Source organism: Acartia tonsa, chromosome 14 (assembly GCF_053477335.1).
Source record: "Acartia tonsa isolate MP-2025a chromosome 14, ASM5347733v1, whole genome shotgun sequence".
NCBI classification, from domain to species: Eukaryota; Metazoa; Arthropoda; class Copepoda; order Calanoida; family Acartiidae; genus Acartia; species Acartia tonsa.
The window spans coordinates 30,795,478-30,818,680 of NC_137273.1; the positions used below are offsets into that span (position 1 = coordinate 30,795,478).

The window sequence follows — 23,203 nt, forward strand, 5'->3', positions numbered from 1 at the left end:
TTATTTCCTTTGTCGTATCCATGGACAATAAAAAAAGTATTGAAAATAAAAAATAGGAGTAGCTCAAAACATGAGCCAAAAAAAAAAACATTCAGTCTCAATTAAATATCTAAGTATATCAAGTCTATGTGATTTTATACATTACTAGCGGCTTCGCCCCTAGCCTCTAGGGGCTTTGCCCAAGAGGTGATAAAAAAAAATTATTGCGAGAGACCATAAAGGACCATGGAAATCTCCTTCAAAAAAAAAAAAAAAAAAAAAAAAGGGGGGGGATTTTTTGGTTTTTGGGGGGGTTGGGGGTGTCCCACCCCCCAAGAAAATAGCTTAAAACCACCACAGGACCAATAGGTAGATACCCTGAAGAGTAGAATCCGATCGGTTCAGTGGTTACCGAGATCTTAAGGGACAGACAGACAGACGGACGGACAGACGGACAGACAGACATCGTCCTACTTTGTATTATAGATATAACGGATTAAACATAAATTTTAGGGCATACCAGTAAGAAGGGGAAAAATCCATAGATTTTCAAATAAATATGCAAGTCGAAATTTTAATCAAATTTGAATATACAGGGGTCTTAAGGGATAAGACAATACAGGATAAATTAATGTACACATCCCCAATTGTTAAAACAAAATCACCCCCTTTGAAAATTAAACCTATTAGTCGAAAGGTATGTTTTAAAGACAACAAATGTGAGGGGATTGTTATTAAACTTTGGGTACCAGTATAATTTACAGTAAATTGTCAAATCCCTACCTGTAATTATTTACTTTCTAACTTATTGACAACAAAAAAAAACTAGTGAAATCTAAGGCTACAATTCCTTACTCCTTGAGACCTACTGAATTTGTTCAAAATCAAAATCTATAGATACATGGTATTCCTACAATTTTGCAAATATCAATAAAATGGCTTAAATTAAGATAAAATTCATAATTTCTGTCGTTTTCTAGCGATTCATTTTTTGTATGAAATTTTTTCTTTCTTTAAAATTCGAAGATTTTTGCTAAAATTTTGAGTAGGTATTTTTTGAAATTTTTAGGACATTTTTTAAATGTGGGAGTGAATTGAGAAGTATTTAATTGAATCAGACAGATACGATATATTTTAAAGGATTCCTTAAATATAAGGATTAGTGGATAGGTTTATGGAAGATTAATTGATCCTCCTTTTTTCAAAAGGTCATTTATGTACATTAGATTTATGTAATTGGCATCAATACTTATGTAACAGGATGTCTGAAAAAAGATGTAGCGAAAAGGATATAGCTAAACGCTAAACCGATATGATTCTCCTTTACAGTAAAGCTTTTAGAAGGTCCACAGATGGTTTAATACTATTTGGGGAAGGGTAAATCCCAACTCCCAAGAGACTAGAATGTAAAATATAACAATAGTTTATAGGGTGAATGGGGGAGGGTTGATTTATCTTTCATCTACCCCCCTCTACATCCCTGCAATCTTACCAAAATGAGAATACTAAATTGGAATTTATGTATAAAAATTAAATATTTTAAGGGGGGGGGGGACCCAATGCCAAATTAGAACAGTTAATTTCAAATAAAATTAGGCGAGACAAATTTGAATAAAAAACTTACAGCGAAGCTGCTCCCTCTGTAATATATTAAATGTCTGTCTATTACAGGTTTAAAGGGATAAGACAATAGCCGAAAAAAATTATGTACATCCCCAATTATAATAAACAAAAAAACCTTCTGTATATTACAATCAGTGAAACGTTTGGACAAATATGGACAAAACTAAATGAATCAAACAATCAAATTTTATGAAATTACCCACAGTTGTTTAGCCAATGAATAAGAAAACGTTGATAAGACTTTGGGGACTAGAATATAAGTATATGGTAATCCTTAAGTCTGAAAATGGAAATAATTATCTAGACCCAATAATTCAACAAAATAGCGCAGCGACCGAAAATTCCTGACAATAAGCGAGTTTATTCAAACCAATCGCTTTCAGAGCATTACCTACTCAGTTTTGATTTATCAATTTTTCTTTCTATTTTTTCTATTTAAAATTAACTTAAAAGGAAAAGGGTCAATTCATTTAAACAAAAAAAAAGAAAGTACCTAGGTTTAACAAATTCCCCTTCCCCAAATATTTTATCTAATGTTAGAATAAACTAAGTATTGTTTTACAATAAGGGGTCTGTCTTTATTCTTTAAAAGATTTATGACATTTTCAAATTCTTTCAGCATCTATTAAGACTTTGAATTGAAGCCTTTAAAGTTAAATCCTATTATGTTAAGTAGTTATGTTTTTTGTCTCTCATTTTAAGATCTTACCCCCCCCCCCCCGCCCTCTCCCCCATTCCCCTTTTTTAGTAAGGGTCTAAAAAGTGAAATATTTGCTAAAAATCCCTCCCCCAATATTTCAAGATAGTCTTAAAAATATCTTAATCAACTGTTTCAGACGGATAGACAGACAGAAAAGAAACACAAACAGACAGACGGACAGACAGACAGAAAACAGATACGGAACAGACGAATAAATACCTAGTCAATAAAAATATTTTCAATTTCAGTACCCACGGTTTTTAAACTAACGAATAAGAAAACCTATTTATTTGGGTACCAGTAAAATTTGCAGTCCTATGTCCCCTCCCTCCCTCCCTGGGAAGAAGGTTAAATTAAGGGGTGACATAATTATAATCCGTCAAAATTTTTGACACTTTTGCAGACAGATTGCTTAGCTTGTCATATCAGGGTAATCAACCACAGAAAAACAAAAAAATACATAAAACGTACAGGTAGAGCTGTACCTAGGTCAATAGGATCCCACAAACAGAAACCTATTAGTATTGAACCACAGCAGGTTTTAGGCTATTATTCTGAATTTTAGCAAGTAAAAAAAATAAAATTTCCATAAGCAATAATAGCATTTCTTTTTTTTAATATTGTTTCATTTCTTATTTGATTACAAAAACAGTATTATTATAACTTTAGAAAACTAAGTAATTTTCACAAAATTGGCTTTATTTTTTCCATCTATTGTTACTTTAAAGAAACCAAATGAGCATCAATTTCTAATTTTAACACGGTAACCGTTTATGGATAGAATAGGTGGGTTGGGGGACTATAGATAGCTGTAATATTTGACTTTAATTTCAAATGCTGTAATCAGCACAATTTTTACTTACGTTGCTACTCTATAACTACATTACCGTACATCCATAAAGCAAGGAGAAAAGATTTACGCATTGGACTCTACGATATATTATAGAGGGAGGGAGGAAGAAATAGAAAAATAGCATAAAACCATACAAAGACTTACATTTACAATCAGCATATACTAAATCCAACCTTTATGATAACACAATTTTTGGCAAAGCTTTTTTATAATTAGGGCCAGTCCGTCCGTGCGTCCTTAACGGTTAGCTAGCAAGCTCTGTACGTTAATTTAGACATATTAGAATTGTCCAATCGATTTCTGCAAACTGCATATTATTGTTCTGCTTATTAAGTTCTGTCACTCTACTAAGATGTTGTCATCCTTGTTTAATAAGGCAGTATCATGCCATTTTGGGAATAGTTTTATGTGAAAATAATTTTAGTTCTAGCTAATAACTAACAAGCATTTAATTAAAATAGAAAGGGGAATATTTCATGTAGGGGTTGATAATGAACAGTAAATTAAACTGATTCATACCTCCAGTGTCTTATGTTTTCCACCAATAATTTAAACCAACATTATCTTATACCCTTAGATCTCTGAGTTATGAGGTTTTCTTAATTTGTTTAGTACAACAATTAAACAATGAAACACACGAATAAGAATCTTTATAAACCAAATTTTTTGGGGGAAAAGCCATTGTCCCCCCCCCCCCAAACCCCTTTGAATTAATTTTCTAGTTGATAAGAGTCATTTTTCTCTGAGGGCGCAAAATCGCATCCCCTTGATTGAAAATAGCTTAAAACCTTCCATAAGTAGATAATAACTAAACTTCCCTGAAATTTTGTAACGATATATTCACCGTTTACAAGATCTTTTAGGGCATACAGACACACAACGTATTACTTTATAGAATAAACAACCGTATACATGGATGTATGAAAGAATAATAATTTGTATGTATTAGTATTACTATTAGGTGTTTTAGCCTTGATGCAAAAATCTAGAAAGCAATAATTCCAGAGATCAATGGGATAAGACAATTGTTGAACAACCTCAATGATGAGATACAAAATAGCCCCATCTGTAGATTAAAGTTATTTGTTAAAAATTTTGGAACTGCAAGTTGGAAGACAACAAACGAAAAACATGTTTATAAAACTTTGGGTACCAGTGAAATATAAAGTCTAATGTCACCTCTATCTCTTTGTTTACCAAAGGATCTAGCTAACTGCTGAACCGATATGGTTTTCCTTTACAATGCAGCTTCTCATAGGTCTTGACAAGGCATGAAAAAAATGACCTCTTAATTTTTATTTAATGTTTCTTTTTAAAACTAGAATTGAATATGGAGGGGGGGGGGTCGACTCTCATCGCCCCCTTCACTGCCCCTAGAGACCTTTAGTAGCCACTAGAGTAAAATACATAGCTATTATCATTAATTTTAGTAGAAATGCATGTACAACAACATAGTATATATGTAGGCCTAAGGACAAAGCAATAATGAATACTTAATTTAGGCACACACCCAATTCTATACGTTCTCAGGAATACAGGTATATGACAAAGGATTATTAGTATCTCCCCCTCCACCCCTGAAAGGACTTTCCAAAAAGGTTTTTTAGGGGTTTGGATAGGTACTTAAAATATTTATAATACAAATGTAAAATTAAGTCATTTGTATAAACCTTAATGGAAAATATGTTAGGTAAACTTCTTATTACCTAGGTATCTCTTTGACTCCTGATAAAATAACATAATTTAACGCATAATAATATACACTAATTATAATAGCTTTTTAAAAAGATTTCCATCCTATTTAGACACCATCAAAAACACCATAAACTTGCGTGAAAAAAAAATTAGGCGTTTTACAAAATGACTTATATCGAAGGTAGAAAACATTTCAGTTGATCTTAGTAGCAAGTGTTGATTTGCGATTTCATAGGGTTTATGTCTAGTTAATGACATGTTATTAAAGTAGTATAAACATACACATTTTAAACATAAGAGTTTTCATGATTTTTAAATCTAAAATTTAGATACCTAACATTAAAATAGAATTCATTTCAATTTTCCATCATATGGCATATGAAAATAAACTTATTTCTTATGCTCATTTTAGGTAGGGTTAAGTAATGGCTAGAGAAAGTGATGCGAGGGGCCCGCAGGGTTAGAAACATGTTTTTTCTTACTTCAAAATTTTAAGTAATGGGGGAGGGGGTTGTTCTATAAGTGACAATTTTAACCTTGTTGATATAATAATGGCAGCAAAGTTTATCTAGGATAATAAAAAAAACATGATTTGCAAAAACAGAAATTCCTGAATCCAAAAACAAATAAACCAAAAATTCAGTTAAAATTGACACGAAATTGGTCATTATACTAGGAAATCAAAATAATTCAGAATCATGTTTTTATAGTAAAATATTTATTAATCTTTAAACATTTCAGCATTTTGTGAATTTTAGGGATAAGATAATGGAGGAAGAATTAATGAACATCCCGAATAATAAAACAAAATCATCCTTTATGTAGGTTAAAAATATTGGTTAAAAAATTTGAACAGTTATAAAGTACATTCAAAATTCAAGAAATGTACCCAAAGTTATTGATCCAACAAATTGAAAAAGTTGCTATAAAACTTTGGGTACTAGTGTATGCTTTAAATTGACTAACAATCATTGACCCCCCCCCCCCCAACTAAATAACTATAAATTCTTAAAAGTTTTTGCTTCCCTGAGATAAAAATCTAAATGATATCAAAGATTACAAATATAATTCAATTCTACCCACCCTTAAGTTTAAATATTTCATAAATGGCAGGGATTTGGCACTTAAAAATAAAAACAGTTTTACAACCGTCTTTCCTTATTTAAAAGTAACAGGATGTCTTTCGGTGTTTGTCGAAAAATTTCACTGACCGCTATTCCGATATTGTTCTCCTTTACAGGAAAGCTTCTCCTTGTTCCATAAAAGGATTTTTAGCTATTTTGGGGAAGGGATTGGGAATCACCACCCATCCAAAATAAATCCCAATAATAATCATTTTTAATTATTGACAAATATTTTTCTCGGTGCCATAACCCTACCCCCCTGTTACACGCCCCTTAGTTAGAAAATATTTTATCTCTGAATCTAGTTGTCAATCAGATTAAATTGTTTCCATATATTTAAAGGGTTGTTTCTTAAGGGTTTGATAGGACAATAAAAGAAAAACTATATTATCATCCATTGTCTTCTCCCTCTGTTTTTTTCTGCCTTGCCCTTCTATTAAAATGTTTATTTAAATTCATTAAAACGTCCCTTTCAATTAAACTTCGGGCATGAAGATATCTCAAATTAAAAAGTCGCGAAGTTTTTGCATTTTAATTTTGCAATTTAGACGTTTTAGATTCAAGAGGTGGGGTAAATGTTATGCTTTAACATTTCAGCCAGTAAAAATTAACTATTACACTTCAGTGGCGAAGCTATTCTACAGTGTGTTTTTTTTATGAGAACTTTTTTGAAAGCAATTTTATCCCACTTATAGTTATCAGAATTTAATGATTGATGGCTTATTTTCTTCGTTTTTTAATGCAATTAATAGAACAACAAAAAAATATTTCAGTTTTTATTTAAAAAGTTTAGTAAAATCTAAAATTCAAAACTTAGGTGTCAACACCTAAAATTGGTTTCAGCGCTTTTATCTTATGCCCAAATCTTCTACTCTTTGCAAGAAAAAAATTGGATTTTCTGTAGTCGACTTTGGGGGGGCCAGTACTCCCTCCCTGGTTGAGATATGACCTTCAAACTTTGATATGTTCTAGTACATGACCCTAATAGTATCTGTATACATTTTTAGCTCTATATCTCAACTTTGAAGTGTTTAGCAGCCATTCTTGCAAAATATTTGAATATTTGAGTATAAGAAAAATGCGCTAATACCATTTTAGACGTTGACACCTAAGTTTTGAATTTTAGATTTTACTGTCTTTTTAAATAAAAACTGAAATATTTTTTTGATGTTCTATTAATTGCATTAAAAAATGAAGAAAATAAGCCATGAATCAATAAATTCTGATAACTATAAGTGGGGTAAAATTGCTTTCAAAAAAGTTCTCATAAAAAAAACACACTGTATAATTCTAAATGTCCATACGTCCGTCTGTAAGACAGAGACTGGAAAAAAATTGAATAAGATGGCTGATTTTTTTGTGTAGATTCTCCTTTATCAAAGAACATCTAGATTTTATAATTTACTTGGTCCTTCGGTCTGTCCGCCAGTAGCAAAAGACTGACTGTTTATCATTGAGTTTTTTGTGCATCGCTTCTATCAGATGTTGTCATCCTTGCTTTATTTCTTATAAACATAGGTAAATATAAAAGTAGTTACTGTGTAAGAATGAAAGAATAGAAAAAAAGAAGAAAGAAAATTGATTTTGTTTAAACTGTGAAGAACAAAATTTAATAGTTATATTGAATATCAAAGAATTTGCATGCTTTATTTTAATTTAATGTAGAAAATAAGGTAAAAATCATGCATTACACATAAAAAAAATGTTAATTATTAGCGCAAAAACAATCCTGAAACTTAAACAAATAGCTCAATGCTATGTTACCTACCTAAAGATTTTAAAAAGGCTTACAATCAATATACAGAATATTTTCTTTAAAACCTTTGGACCGACAGGGGGGAAAACAAGCCCTATTTGAATAGTAGATACTTTCGCCTCTACGAATATTATTTTAAGAGCTTTATTGGAACGCATAAAAACAGGAATAGGTTAATAGCAGCTAAATATTTATATTCTCAAATAGAATTAAAGCATAATTTGAACATTCAGATGTTGAGAATTACATTTATTTATCTGCCTTTGACCTATCCCCAAAGAAAAGGGGACAGCGAAAGAAGTCAATTTTGGAAAATAATAAAAAAACGTCTTTTGTCAAAATACCTTGGATGTATTATTCACCTTGCTAAAACTTTCCGCCGTGGCGTTATTCATCGCCTGGCGGGTGAAAAAGCTTTCGCTGTCGGTTTTACCGTTAACCGTTATGCCACCGCCGACATAGCCATTCTTGATTTCAGCAGCGAAAACGCTGCCGTTACTAACGGATGAAATATCACTTTTAACACTGGCGCTGGATAATTTTCGACTTTGATAGGTCTGTTCGGAAAACATGATATCTGTCGACAATTTACGGATGCCCGAAGATCTGTCGACAGTATCGTTGTTGATATAATTGTCCATAACAGTTGAGTTGTGAGTCGGCGGCGATATATCGTTAATCTCCAAAGTTTTATCGGTGAAGTTAATAACCGCCGAAGTATTAGTGCCTAAGATGATTGTGTCAATAGTGTTGTTTTCTTCGGCGGCGGAAATTCGGCGGGGCGGCGTTTTTTCTTCAATCGCCGGAGGCGTTGTTTTGGGCAGGGTAGACTCTTTGACTTGGGGTAGTTTTGAAGGAGTTGTGTTGTTATTATTGCTTTCAGCAAGCTTATCTGATAACTTTCTGGAAACCGGTAATTTTTTGGCGGTTGGACTGCCAATAGAAGATCCCCCGTTGCTCATATATTTCTTGGTCGGCGATGGGGAGTTTTTACCGATGGATCCAGTACGGGAAACCGTAGACTTACTGGTTGAAGTCGGTGTTCTGTCCGAGCTTTTAGTGGAGGCGTTGGACGGAGTGCGGGAGAGGTCACTACGACTAGAGGCGACGGAACCGTTCGGCGATTTTTTCAAACCTTTGGTCGGATCCTTTGCGCTAAACTGTGATCTGCCTGTTCCAACGGCAGCGGTTGGAACGTTGATAGCCCCTATATTGGCGTTGACACTAGGGGTCGGCTTTAGAACCGGTCGTTGGATGATCACCGCTGGGTCGGGCGTGGCCGGTTTGGAGCTGGGGGCAGGCCGAACTTTGTCAGCTCCTCCGCCGAATATTTTAATGCGTTCGCTTATAGGGGTTCTGCTTGAGTTTGTTATACGCGGAGCGGACATTTCTATAAATGCTTTTTAATAAGTTTTTAGATAAAAACAACAATTTTTGTCTTAAACTTTCACTTAATTTTTACTATAATTCGATCATTGCTTATAAAACTTATTATATAACTTTAATTTAATATTTAGAACTTATAAATAATCACAAAATATGAATAATTAAGAAAAATGTATCAAAATAACTTAAACACCATTAAATATTATTTATAATAACAAATCACAGATGTTTCGATATTTCTGTTCTCTTTCGAAACACCTCTTTCAAACTGAAGTCATAGCTGCCAAGTTTTAAGTATAATAGGCTGACAAAATTTAAACTTTTGCTTTTAATAAATATTTTTTCTGCTGTTTTAGATATATAAAAATGCGCAAAAAGCGTGTCACATAAAAAATGAAAACAACAGTATTCAATATTTTCTTAATATTTTTAATTTTGGCAACTGTGACTACATGTAAAAGTTGAAGCATGGAATTCTTGGATGAAAAACCTCACGCAACCTCGTCAAACCCTAGGCAAGCGAACCAATAGCAGGGCACTATTTACCAAATACTCAACTCTGATTGGTTTACATATTTTTTTAAAGTTTGGGAGATTTTTTCTGAGAATCCTACCATGTGAGTGAGTGAGTAACACAGGTTGATGGAAAGGGAGGAGGGAGAGAGGGGGAATTCAACTGTTGCGCAAATAAGATAGAAAAGGAGTAAGAAATGAGGGAAATATTTCTGCAAAAGGGGAAGCACTACAGAAAAGGGTAAAAGGAGCGGAGTAAAGAGCGCAAGGTTGGGTGCGCGGTGAACAGTTAACTGCTCTCAAACATGGGTGTCATAGATATAGAAATTTGCGTAAATAAAGGGTGCCATTAAAAAATATGTTTTCCGTATTATTTTATTTAATTAGAGGTTTTGTGATTTTTATTTTAATTCCAATTTGTAATTTATTAATTCATCATTGAAATATGAAATATTTGTACCTTTTCCTATTTTTTTAGTAAAATTGTGCATTAGGATTTGCATAATTTTCACAAAAATGAAATTTGATACACAACTCAACTCGTTCAGATCATAATTCATGTAAAAAGTAACTGAATTTTTTCTATTTTTCACTTATAGCTATAAAAAAAAATTAATGCGTTTTTGTGACAATTTAAAAATAAATAAAAATATTTTCTCCCTTTAGATGAATTTTTCAGCCAAACTACAAAAGACAGAATATTTTAAAGGCATTATTTTATCTTCCAGTGACCTACGTAACCTTTGTTTGTCCATTAATATCTCTCAAATCAATAAAACAATTGATTTTCCTATTTTAGGGAAACTTAACATAGAACCAAAGATGGTTTTAGGCTGTTTTACTATTATATTTAAGTCTTAGGGCGGTTTTAGGCTATTTTACTGTCCTCCCTCAATATATTATAAGGGCAGAGTCGTAGAGAATGCTATATAAAAGTATGTAAAGATATTTTGAATGAAGCAAATCAATGGGGTAATGAATTTGGGGGAAGCTTCATATAAGTCATGTAATGGTTTTATGCTATTCTTAATAAAAAAATTTATATGTCAAATCTTAAACTTTGTCTGTATTTATACACAATCTCCAATAAATACCTTAGGGATATTGCATCCCACGTAAAAACTATTTTCCCAATGTTTTACACAAGTTTTTTTTGGCTCAATACCAGCTGAGTATCCACAAATTCCCCAATAGTTTTTCTTTCAAATGTTAATATAAATCAAAAGAGAACATTAAAATTGTAAAAAGTAAAGCAATGTTCTTTTAAATGGCAAATAAGTTGGAGGTAAAATATTTTTATAGTATCATATCCTTGTATAAAAAATATTCTTCACATATTTATGGGTGGACTTTACATTCAGTTTTAATTTAAATATCATTATGTTTATAAAGAAAATTATGTAATCTGTAGGTAATTAAAATTTTTTTGATTAAATCTTTTAATTATTAAATTTATATCATATAATATATTACATTCATAAGAAGGAGTAAATTACCATATAGTCAAATACGTTTCTGGCAGTCAAAAATCATATTTCCTTTAAAATATAGTAACATTTTCTTATTTGATTATAAGCACAGCATGCTAATATTTAATAATATATGAAAAGTTAACCGACTGCGGGTTTCCTTAATTTGCTCATGTACCACAAAAAAAAACTTTTTGAAAAAAAGACAAATATTAATTTAATTAAATTTAATCTTTATCATAGATTAGGATAGGTTAAGTAATGGCTACAAGAGCACTTATATAGTACCCCGCCAAAATCATATTTTTCTTCAATATCAGTGGCCATTTAAAGCATAAATCCTACCTGGATCTGTTCTTCCAGTCTGTTCTTGGCCTGCTTGGTCTGTTCCAGCTCCCTTGCCAGCTTGTCCTTCGCTAGTTTGTCCTGTTTGCGCTCGTCTTCAATCTAAACACACACACCATTGGTCAATAAAAATCTTACATAAATATAAGGATTCTGATTGGCTGGGTTTTACATCCAAGGCTCTGATTGGAGAAGTTTCAATGAAGCGATTTTATTTAAGCAATGTGATTGGTCAAGTATTCAGAGATGATTAAACCAAACTTTAGAGGATTTTTAAATGCTGGACGATATTAAAATATTTCTCGAAAAAGGACAAATAAATACTAAACATACGAAAAATGTAATATATCACTGTTTTAAGTATGAAATCAATATGTATATGAGAAAGTATATCAGAAAGTTTTCTAGGAAAGGAAAAAAAAAAGGGAGAATGATAAAAAATCAATATGGGAGGGGAGGGAGGGGGGGAACACCCCCTTCTCCCAACCCATCACGCACCTAATTAAAAAAAAGAACATCACAAAAATGTTTTGTCTTTGTATATTTAATTTAAAACCAATTTTATGTCATAAAACTGAACCACTTTTTATTGTTTATTTATTGTCCCATGTTACCTACAAATTTATTGTGTTATTTGGTTATACTACCGTACCAATCGTATAAATTAAAAGGGATTTTTATTACACTAATTCAAATTAAAATGATTCTCTTTTTTGTCCTAAATAAAGATTAATTTTTCAAACAAGGATATCAACATCCATTAGTAGCGAAGCACAAAAAAATATAAGGGACAAACGGACAAAGTGAGTTTTACAGCAGATATTTAGGTTTACATAAGAAAGAAGAGAAATAGAGGGAATTTGCAAAAACTCAAATAAAATCACGAAACCTATAAAAAAATAAGGTTTATGTCTTTAGCATCATGACCAAAACACAAACAGAAATAACAATGTAAAGACTAGATGTGCACATGTCGTAGGAATCTTCACTGAAAGTTTCAGTTGTCTATCTTCAACAGCAGCTGAAAAAATCACATTTCCCCCATACGGGCTTGTTGACTGACAGACGGACACGGCCAGACAAATTGAATTTTAAAAAAGCTTCGCTATTAAAAAAGGTAACTAAATTTTTACAAAAAAAGTATTATTAACTAAGGTTTTTAAGCAGTTTGTTAGAGCAGTTTTATTTTAAAAAGCTGAACTAAATTTTTGTTATTAATAATAATCATAAACATATTTTCTTGATTTCTTTTAAATTTTTGGCCTTTTTATCTTTTAAAACCTATATTCTATATTTTAAACTTAATGATTTTCAAAAAGATTTTTATTTTTGAAGATTTTATGTGACACAGTCTTTAGATGAAATACTTTTAAGTTACACTTTAAAAAAAACTTTTCTGTTTTTAAACTTTTTATTACAGTTTATTATAACTAAGTCTCAAAATGATATATCTATTTTTTCTTTAAAAAGAATATGGTTTGAGTTTAACTTAATCTTGAGGGAAAAAAATTAGTATCAAAAGTGTAATAAAACCTTTAATTACAGAAATATTTTTCTAAAGTGTATTATTATTTTTCATGTCAGTGTAAAAAAAGGATTTTGTTATTATTGTCTTTGTTATGACTTACTATTTGTTCAGCTTTGGTCATTTGGTTAGCTATCTAAAAAATAAATAAAAATAAAAATAGTTTAAAATAAACAAAGGTAAAAAAGAAAAAGGATGAATAAAAGTTTTTTTGATAAATGCCATTTTTGAAATAGATTTAAGTTTTAAAAATGTCATTTTCCAAGAAAACCTTTTCAATGTAGAGGTCCTAGATTACATGAGGATTTATTTAAGATGATGTTCTGATTTCAATTTAAATCAGGGATCTTAAGGGATAAGACAATATACGATATATTGATGTACATCCCCAATTATGATAAACAAAATTTCCAATTCCGTATTTAAAAATTAGTGGACATTATTAGTTTGCATCATCAAGATTTAATAAAAATACCCAAATTCTTGAGCCAACAAATGAAAGAACGTAATTATGAGACTTAGGGGACTAGTATAATTAATAGTCCAATGTCCCCTCCCTCCCTGACAAAATTATTTCAAAAGGTAAAAACAAAAGACTCTAACCACTGCGGATATAGAGGGATAGGACAATAAAAAGTAAAATTATATTTCCCCCGATTAACTAAATGGTAGATATTTAGGATGAGAAAGAATTGTAGAATAGTTTTATTGCCATTGTCTTATCTATAACAGCTAATTATGAATTACACATTATACAATCATTTTTAATGTAATACAACTACTAGGAGCTTTGTTTAAGAGGGCAAAAAATAGCCTAAAACTGACCTCAAGACTTTTATTTAAGAAATAAAATAGCCTATAACAATCCCATAGGTGAGTATAAATCTATCGTTTGCAGTCCTATTTCTGCATTTACCCCATCCCTATATCCCCCAAAATATAATTAAAAGAATAGAGGGGGCACAAGCTATATAATGTAACTCTACCCACGGGGTAGGGACCCTGTGCCGAATTTCAAAAGGGTTTTCGAATGTCAGCCAATAGCGTCGGAAATCTAAACACACCCTAGTTGATACAAAAGTACAGAAAGTAATTTCCTAGCCGACGAAAAAGGTCCCCACCACTTGGCCAAGTTGTTGTTTAGTTTACACTCTATACTTGTACATTTATTTCTCCAAATAGCAATAAATAGTTTACCAGGTTTAGCTCGGCGTCAAACTTTCTCTGTTTCTTCTCCAGAAGTTGGTTTCTGGAGGTCTGTTCTTCCAGCAGTAGGCGGGTATCGTTCATCTCACCCTAAAATAGAGAAGACAAGATTAATTTCCATGAAAACTTATGCCTTAAAAAAACGCTTGTTTTGCCTTAATATGTTTAGACGAATAAATAAATTGAATTTTAATAGATTTAGCTAATATTTTTAAAGAAAAATTACATACTTCTGAATAAAAAGATACCCTGATATTGATATTTACTACTTCATGGAAAAGGTAAAAAACTGTACTGCTTTTCAAAAAGTTTAAAATTAGTAATCGAGAGTATTTATGGTACTATGGCAAGGTCCTTATTCTATAACATTAATTTCTATTTGAACAAGGAAGCTTTTAAAAAACAAGGACGGTTACATACATTAATTGAATGAGAGAGAGAGAGAGAGAAACAGATAGACAGAGAGAGACAGAGACAGAGAGAGAGACAGAGAGAGAGAGAGACAGATAGAGAAACAGAGAGAGACAGAGAGACAGAGAGAGAGAGAGTGAGAGAGAGAGAGAGAAAGGAGAGGCAAAACATTTAATCTGTCCGTCTGTCTGTCCCTTAAGATCTCGGTAACCACTGAACCGATCGGATTCTACTCTTCAGGGTATCTACCTATTGGTCCTGTGGTGGTTTTAAGCTATTTTCTTGGGGGGTAGGACAACCCCAACCCCCCCAAAAACAAAAAAAATCCCCCCCATTTTTTTTTTTTTTTATCCTTGGTCCTTTGTAGAAGATTCCTTTGTGGAATATTTCCTTTGTGGAATATTTCCTTTGTGGAAGATTTCCTTGGTCCTTCTTATTATTTTTTTTTTTTACAAATTTCACCTTACACTTTTTTACCATCTCATGGGGCAAAGCCCCTAGAGGCTAGGGGCAAAGCCGCTAGTTATAAAATAAAATAATAAAGTGAGATAAGTTTACAGTGTATTTATTAGATAGAGAACCAAACAGAGAGCAGCTTTACAGACAGACGGACAGGATAACTATTAGAGTGGGTGCGCTACTACAATATGGTATAATGTAAAGGATCTGTTATTATGTTTTATCAAAATTGATGTAATATAACCCACATATACTCTTATACATATTATGCAGGGAAACAGAGATAGGCCAATGGATGAAAAAAATTATATTCCCACAATTAACTCAAACTAATTTCTGTCAGGAAGGGGTAGGGTATGTTTATAACATTAGTTTTATAATAACGTTCCGTATTCGTTGGCTTGACAACTTTGGGGAGTTTTAATTAATTTTGATCTGTTGGTCAATTAATTTGAGTGTCTAAACGTTTTAACTAATAATTGTAATCTACAGAAAGGGTAATTTTGTGTATCATGATTGTGGATTTACATCAATTTATCGGCCATTGTCTTATCCCTTTAGATCCCTGAATTTCTGTCATTCTGTATCTCAAAAATATTGAGTAAAAATCAATGAAATATTGATTTATCTTCCATTCACCTTCCCTATATCACTGTAATTTTCTCTATTAGAGGTGAGATTATTTTTTGTTTATGCACTCTTAAAAATATCAAAACATTTTAGCAATTCTTAAAGTGCAGCTACTTTATAAATACATGCTGCGCTGTCCTTTAATTTTTGTTACTCTTTCTCTCTCTCTCATCTCGTTTCTCATAGGTTCGATCCTGGAGGGTTTTTTAACTATTTCAGAACAGGTTACCCTCCAAAGTTAAATCGCCCATAGAAAAAAATAACCCCTCAAATTTGTTTAAAAACTAAAATAGAAAATGAGAGGAGGGACACCACCCTAACCCTCCCCCCATCCCACCCTACCACCCTCAAGTGCCTCATATGTATGATATTATGTTAGACAATTCTGATTTTTTGCTAAAATGAATTGAATCTTTTTAAGAGTGTGATTTACATACATACATGATGTAAATAATATTATGGCTATCAAAGTTTTATGAAAACAACAATAGTTAGCATAATAAAAAGTAATTTATAAAGAAATTCAACAACAAATAATGTTTTTTTTTAGTATTAAATCTTGGGCTATAATAGCTTTATTGAAAGAGCCTTTTAGAAAGAGATTAGCAAGGGGTTTGGGGCTAAACCTTTGAAAATTCAATGACCAAAACAAAGCCTTATGGATATTTTGAATTAAAAGCCTTTCTGTGCTGAATTTATTCTAAATGATATTGTATATATTGTACGAACACTTTTTATACCTAGCAAAACCAGAAATGTAGGGAAAAGTGAATAGAATATACAATTTTCTTCCCCCAAAACTTGATCTTTCAATATTTATTTTCAAAACTCATAAGGTCGAAATTTGTATCTTTTGAGTATGGGGGAAGATTAATTAATCTTGCATTGTCCTATACATTTATCCCTGAATCTAACCTTACAGTTAATATATATTTTGTGTTATGAAGGGCAGTTTGATTGTTAGCATTAGTGCAATAATAATGTGACAGATTCATTAATAAATGGATATTATTTATGTAAATATACATGTGAAAAGTTAAAAATAAACTTTACTATAATGGTATAGGATCAAGTGAAAATAGAAATAGATGTCTACATTTTTTATTAGCCAAGAAATACTTTAATATATGCAATTGATTGCATCTAGAGCCTTTAAGATCTTTTGCCCATAGGCATAGGCACTACATAGATAAGGTTAAGTTTTACTTGATAAAATCTCTTACAGGGGACTTGAAAAGCCATCTCTCCCCTTCCCCCCCCCCCCCCCAACATAATACTCTATAACATGAACAACAATATTTCTAATATTCTGATTTGATAATGATCATAGAAAAGTTTTTTTTTAGGAACAATTATAAAAAATTTGGCTACAGATATTTGTTCATTTTTTCCTTGATCCTAATATTTGATAGGTGCCCTACAATTTACCACAGCTGATTATTTGTTTACTGTTGCTGGTGGTTTGTACTGACAGTACTCAGAGATTTATAGAGGAACCTTCAGATACAACTGCTAGGATTGGGGACACTAAAGTACTTGGTAAGTTAATAATAATAGATAAGAATAATCAAGGTTGTTGAAAAAAGGACAGATAATTGAATTATTTTTCAAGAACATAAGTATTATACTCAGATAAGAAATAACAAAATTATGAATGAAACCAAACTCACTAAATATCACAGTCAAGTTAATGATTTAATGATTTTAAATTGATTTCAAGTATGCAAAGTAGTGAACAGGCAGGGACATGTTCAGTGGACCAAGGATGGATTTGGCCTAGACACTCCCAGGGACCTCCCAGGATACTCAAGATACAGGATGGTGGGCAATGAAGCCGCAGGTAGATATCTAATAATGCAATTTAAGAGAAAGAGTTGGGAGGATAATTCATAATATGGATTGCTTGGATCTGGTTGAGTATTTTAAAGTAATAGATTTTATCTCAAAAACTTTTCCGGAGGTGTAGGTTATCTGGAACATGAATATAGTCAAACAACCAATGACAAAGCTACATCTGATATTTTAGGAGAACATAACCTGGAGATTAGCAATATTGTAATTGATGATGATGCTGTCTATGAGTGTCAGCTAGGAGCTACTGCTGATCTTCCTTCTGTTAGATCCAAAGCAGCAACATTGGAGGTGAAACTGATTGATATTCTTCATAATAATTATTTAGTTTTGATTTATATCAGATGTGTTTACACTACAAACCACAACTGAAAAATTTCTGTTACAGGTATTGGTGACTCCTGATCCTCCAATAATACTAAATGGAGCTATGATAAATACAACTGAAGAAACTGAAATCAGCCTGGAGTGTTTTTCTTCTGGAGGCCGTCCAGAGGTCACTATTACGTAAGTGATTTTTATATATATTATACATGATATGGAATTAATAAGATGTTTTTTAGGGGCATAATAGTTTGCTTGTATTTTCACAACTTCCCCACCTGTTATGCCCTTTTCTAAAATTTTATAATGCATGTAATCCAATAATGTTAACTTTATTGACTATAATACAATAATATTATTTAGCTGGATGGATGGTAAAAACAACTCCTTAGAAAAGCCAAACATAACAGACACAAGCGAAACACTACCAGATGGAAAAAGGATGACTGTTTCATCAATTTTAAGGTACAAAAGATGTAAGGTTTATGAATCTTGATAATATTAATATATATTTTTAACTAATACTTTTTGAAAAACAAGAAAATTACTTTCCAAAGGTATAATGTGACAAAGAAAGATGATGGCACAGAAATAGTTTGTCAAACTGAAAATTCTGCTCTGAGTCAACCTTTGCGAACCTCTATCCAACTTGTAGTCAAGGTAAAAAAATAATCAAGATTTTTTGTCTGAATGATTTTTAAGATTTTTTAAAAATGAAAGTGTTTTGTCTTAATTGTTTTGTTCGTCTGTTTTAATGAGAAAAGATGTAATGTTTTCTCTTGATAGGTCATGGAAGTTTTTTTTTATCATTTAAATTTGAGTCTTGGGAAGGTTTAGTCTATTTTCTGTCCCCCTCTTTGAATATACAGCCTAAAAATGCACAGGGTGCTGCTACCTGTGCAGTGCTTTATATAGACATTATTTAGTATGCTCCTGTTGTAACTGTTACATCTACTCCTGCTCAGCTGACAGAGGGAGATGAAGTAACATTCACCTGCACAGCTGAAACTAATCCAGGTATAATAATTCGTCCATTATAAAAATAAATGTACTTAAGAAAATTATGCAAAATTTTCTCTTCAATTACTCTCAAAGACCATGCAAGTGTTTGTCTGTCTATATGATTGATGTCCACTATTTTTTTTTTGGGGGGGGGGGAGATGAGGTATTACACCTCTGTTATAACTTTAAATCAGCTTGATGTCTAAATCTGTTCCTAATATTGCAATATGTCAATTCAATAAGCTTTATAAAGCAGGTTTGAATTCGCAACTGCCATTAGATAGATTTTGTTTATTATTTTCTAAAATTCGGACAATATATTAGATACATTTATTTTTAAGGATTTGGCTCCAAGAGCCAGTTGGGTCTAAAAATTGAAAATATTTTGTAGTATAGTAAACTTTATTTAATAAATTACACTTTTTAAGAATTGATTTGTAGGAATAATGTCTTATCTATGGTTTGAAGAAAATATACCACTCATTGGCAGCAGAAATAAAACTTATGTTGTAGGTAATATCTATTTTATGTTAAAATTTACAAGAAAAATCTAGTTTTATTTTTAGGTAATCAAATGTGTAATGTAGGACATTTGCTTCAGAGTGAAACCTAATATTTTTATATGCATCTTATACAGAAAAAATGAAAATTGTATTAACTTGTAATATTCATTTACAATCAAACTCTACACAATTAAATGATTTAAAACCAAATATATAGTCATATATAAGTCATAAAAAATGCAGATGTGTGCTTTATCTAAAACAACTTTCAGATAGACGGACATACTGAAAACCCCCATAATTTTAAAAATGCTGCGCTTTTATTAATCATTTTATGCTTGCAATTGAGCCCTACCTACCCTATGACTCATAACCAAGGGAGGGAGGGGACATTAAACTGTAAATCAGCATTTGTACCCAAAGTTTTATAATTAATAATTTTGAGTACTTTTATTGAATTTACTTTTCTGTTGGTTCCAAACTAGTAGTGTCCAAACTTTTCAACCAATAATCTGAATCTTTGAAAAAACATTGGGTAATAATACTAATTTGTTGTCCTTTGTCTTATCCCTTGAGGTCCCTGTTGCTAACCAAATATGTAAAAGTTATAAAAGTTTGCTCTAAATTAGCATAAATGCATTACCTAATTATAATACAAATCTATTTCAAAACTATAAAGTAGAGTGATAACATTCTGAGGTGGGTTCTTTTTAATCATTAGCTTTGGTCATATTAGAAAAAAAATAAACTTGAACATTATATTATTCATTGGGAAAAATACTTATAAAATCTTTCCAGGACTTTTGAGAAACTACTCTGTAAAAGGTAACCATATTGGGGCAGAGGTTAGCGAGATCCTTCGTTGCAGAAAGATAAACATAGACAGATAGATATCCTGTTACTTTTTTTTATACAGATAAAATTTGACTCAACAAGTTTGATTTCACAACAGTTTAAAAAGTTTTGCTTTACTTGCTCTATTTTTGTATCTGTGCTTTTAAAGGAAAGGGGGATATTGAAATCACCCTCTCCCTCACACCAATCAATGGATATAGATTACGTGGAGAACACAGTAATAGTGTCTGACTGATTATGACGTAACAAAAAAAATTAGCCAATGAGAGGCCGTTATTGACCAATGGTAAAATTTATAGTGGCCTCTCATTGGCTAATTTTTTTTTGTTACGTCATAATCAGTCAGACACTATTACTGTGTTCCATTTCTCCATAGTCTGGGGAGGGGATGGGCTAAAAACATAAGGTTTTGGGGTATGTGTATCGTTCAAATTAGCCAGCTGGGTGAAACATTTTATCAAGGTATGTCAGAATCTCTCACAATACCCACGTATTCTATAACCATTCGTCCATCAATGTTACTCTACTTAATATCTTTTTTTATATTTAGAGAAAATTGGGCGGGAACACCACAAAGTTGCAGTGAAATGCCAAGTGAGAAATCTGGAGGGGAAGGTGGGTGTAGGCACCCTCACTCCAAAGGCAATTTTCATGATAATTCATTGTGACTAAATAACAAACCCCTTTAAAAGTAAAATTCCTATATTACTAGGATAGGTTAATAGAATTTTTTTTAAATTCTTCCTAAAAAAAAAGAAAGGATGTCTTTGAGTATTTAAAACATTTTTAGAGAGATTAACTTCCATTTAAATATTCTATAAACTCAATAGATCATTTTAATCATATTTTTCATTTGTGTTTATGTGATATCTAAGTTAAGCATGTAAGGCTACAAGTATTGGAATTTTATTTTATAAGAATATTTCAGTAGAATGGCTCAAAAAAAACAATTTTATTCTTATTAGCATGGTCCAAAATGAATTAAACTGAAAATTGTGCCAGGTCCACTACCATCCCATCTTCACAGAGACACCCACAGATGTGTCGGATGACATAGGTAATCTTTACATCCATCTCATGGTCGCCAAATTTTGAGAAATATGTAAAATAAAAATTCTTATATGCTAATTAAATTGAGTAATGTGAAACCAGAAAAAGCAGACAAAAAGAGGGGTTGGTGAAAAACTTAATTGCTTGCTTAAAAATGTGTTTACTCATAATTGGTTCAGGAAATGCTTTATGATATTAAATATATCTATCCAAACTTTCCACTTTCATCAAGTCTACTTTTTTAAACCTTTCGTAAACTAATTCTAATCTATCAGATATTAAACAATTTTGAAGCCATACTGGAAATGTCTTACATGCATTATAAAAAAAACAGGTTTTGCCTGAAATGAAATTAGTTTTTCACACAATTGACAACCATGCATGAATTTCCTTTGAGAGTTTGATAAATGATTAGTTTTGTAGTTTTGTCAAGATATGCACTCTACTCAAGTCTAGTGTTTATATTCAACAGCCAACTCTAGTTTTAGCATTGAATGTCAATGTAAACTGTCAACTATTTTTAGATGTAACATAATAAAGCAGTATTGAGGGAACAGATATAAAGATTATCTTTGTAGACTTTGATGCATAAAATAAATTGAATTAATAAGATGAATAAAAATCTCAGACATTTGCATTTGTTTACTTATTTTTTTCTTTTTTTATTAAGGTGCAACTGTGAAGCTTCCTTGCAAAGCAGATGGCTTTCCCAAGCCCACTTTTATATGGTATAGAAATGGTGATATAAATCAGGTTACTATAAGCTTAAGTAATTTTCTTTTATTCTCAACCTATTATCATATATTATCATATATTATCATATAACCTATTATGATAAATTAAATAAATTTTCTTTTAAGGTGGTTCATGATGGAGAAGATTTATCAATAACAATTGATGAAAAGAACATAGGAATGATTTTCAAATTTAATATTTCATACTTTTAAAAATATAGGTGGTGTGTCAACCCTTTGGATATCAATCCCCCTAAACTATCTACTCCCTCCTCAATAATGGTCTACACACACAGTAGAACAGCCATGGGAGGTGTTAAGATAAAACCCTCCCTTTATTTAAGATGGGGTGTTAAAAGTTAAAATAATAGTGTTTGTTTGATTCTTTGAGTGTGTGAAGGATACCTAAGAGGTGTCCTGCAATAAACCCCCCTCAATTTTAGTTTAAAGGGGGTGTCAACATTGGGGTGCACTACCCCCCCCCCCCAGTCAAAACACTCTACAGGCCACTAAGAAAGATAATCATAACAACTAGGAAAGTATTTCTGTAGAGTATCTGTAAAAGGATTTCCTGAGATTACAACATCAGCAACTGTTTACATGAAGGGACCACCAAATATTCAAAATAAGGTAATTTAAAAAAAAAAGATGTGTTTTTAAGGTAAATCATAAGTCATTGTATGGCTTATTATGATGATTCTAAAATATTTCAGGCCAGTCAAGCTACTCAAATTGGAAAAGAATATGAAGATGTTGAGTTGACATGTGAAGCGTTTGCGATTCCAGCCCCAACTAAAGTTGGATGGTCAGTCAGCGGGAAGGAAGGACTTGGCTTAAATTGAACAATTTTTTTATTTAACAAAGCAAAGTTAAAAATCCCTAATTATTTTAATGCAATTTTATTATTTCTATTCTTTAAAAAATGACTATTGTGATAACACTTAGGAAATTTAACCTGACATAATAACAATTTAATGCCAATGTACATTTCAAACAGGAAATTGATAGCAACTCTAACAAATACTCTATTTCTTCTGCAACAAAAGCTGATGGTGTGATTAGCACGCTTTCTGTTGTCAAAAGTGTCCATGAAGATTTTACAGAGTACACCTGCACAATTGAGGAAGGCTACAATTTTGCACATATTTTTTTTTGTAAAATCTGTTCAAAATATAAATTGTTGATATATTTGCACTAAACAATTGTGCAA

At 31.6% G+C, this 23,203-nt stretch overlaps 2 protein-coding genes across 2 annotated transcripts in view; one reads left to right on the top strand and one right to left on the bottom strand.

Moving 5' to 3' along the window:
* The window catches only part of LOC145305407 (unconventional myosin-XVIIIa-like), a 201,893-nt gene that overhangs the window by 46,158 nt on the left and 132,532 nt on the right, over positions 1-23,203 (bottom strand). Inside the window, exons 39-41 of the mRNA XM_080147025.1 lie at positions 14,166-14,264; positions 13,072-13,104; positions 11,444-11,545 (exon numbers count right to left, since the gene is read on the bottom strand). Coding sequence (XP_080003151.1) covers positions 11,444-11,545; positions 13,072-13,104; positions 14,166-14,264 — 234 coding nt within the window. The remainder of the gene's footprint in view (positions 1-11,443; positions 11,546-13,071; positions 13,105-14,165; positions 14,265-23,203) is intronic.
* On the top strand, positions 16,629-22,835 carry LOC145306317 (irregular chiasm C-roughest protein-like). Its single transcript, XM_080148399.1, has 15 exons — positions 16,629-16,734; positions 17,087-17,213; positions 17,395-17,514; positions 17,701-17,816; positions 17,914-18,032; positions 18,213-18,314; positions 18,407-18,509; positions 18,776-18,866; positions 19,293-19,364; positions 20,760-20,851; positions 21,212-21,266; positions 21,930-22,012; positions 22,120-22,168; positions 22,526-22,623; positions 22,707-22,835. Exons 1-15 carry the CDS (start codon positions 16,732-16,734, stop codon positions 22,833-22,835), a joined length of 1,359 nt encoding a protein of 452 aa, XP_080004525.1. The 5' UTR covers positions 16,629-16,731.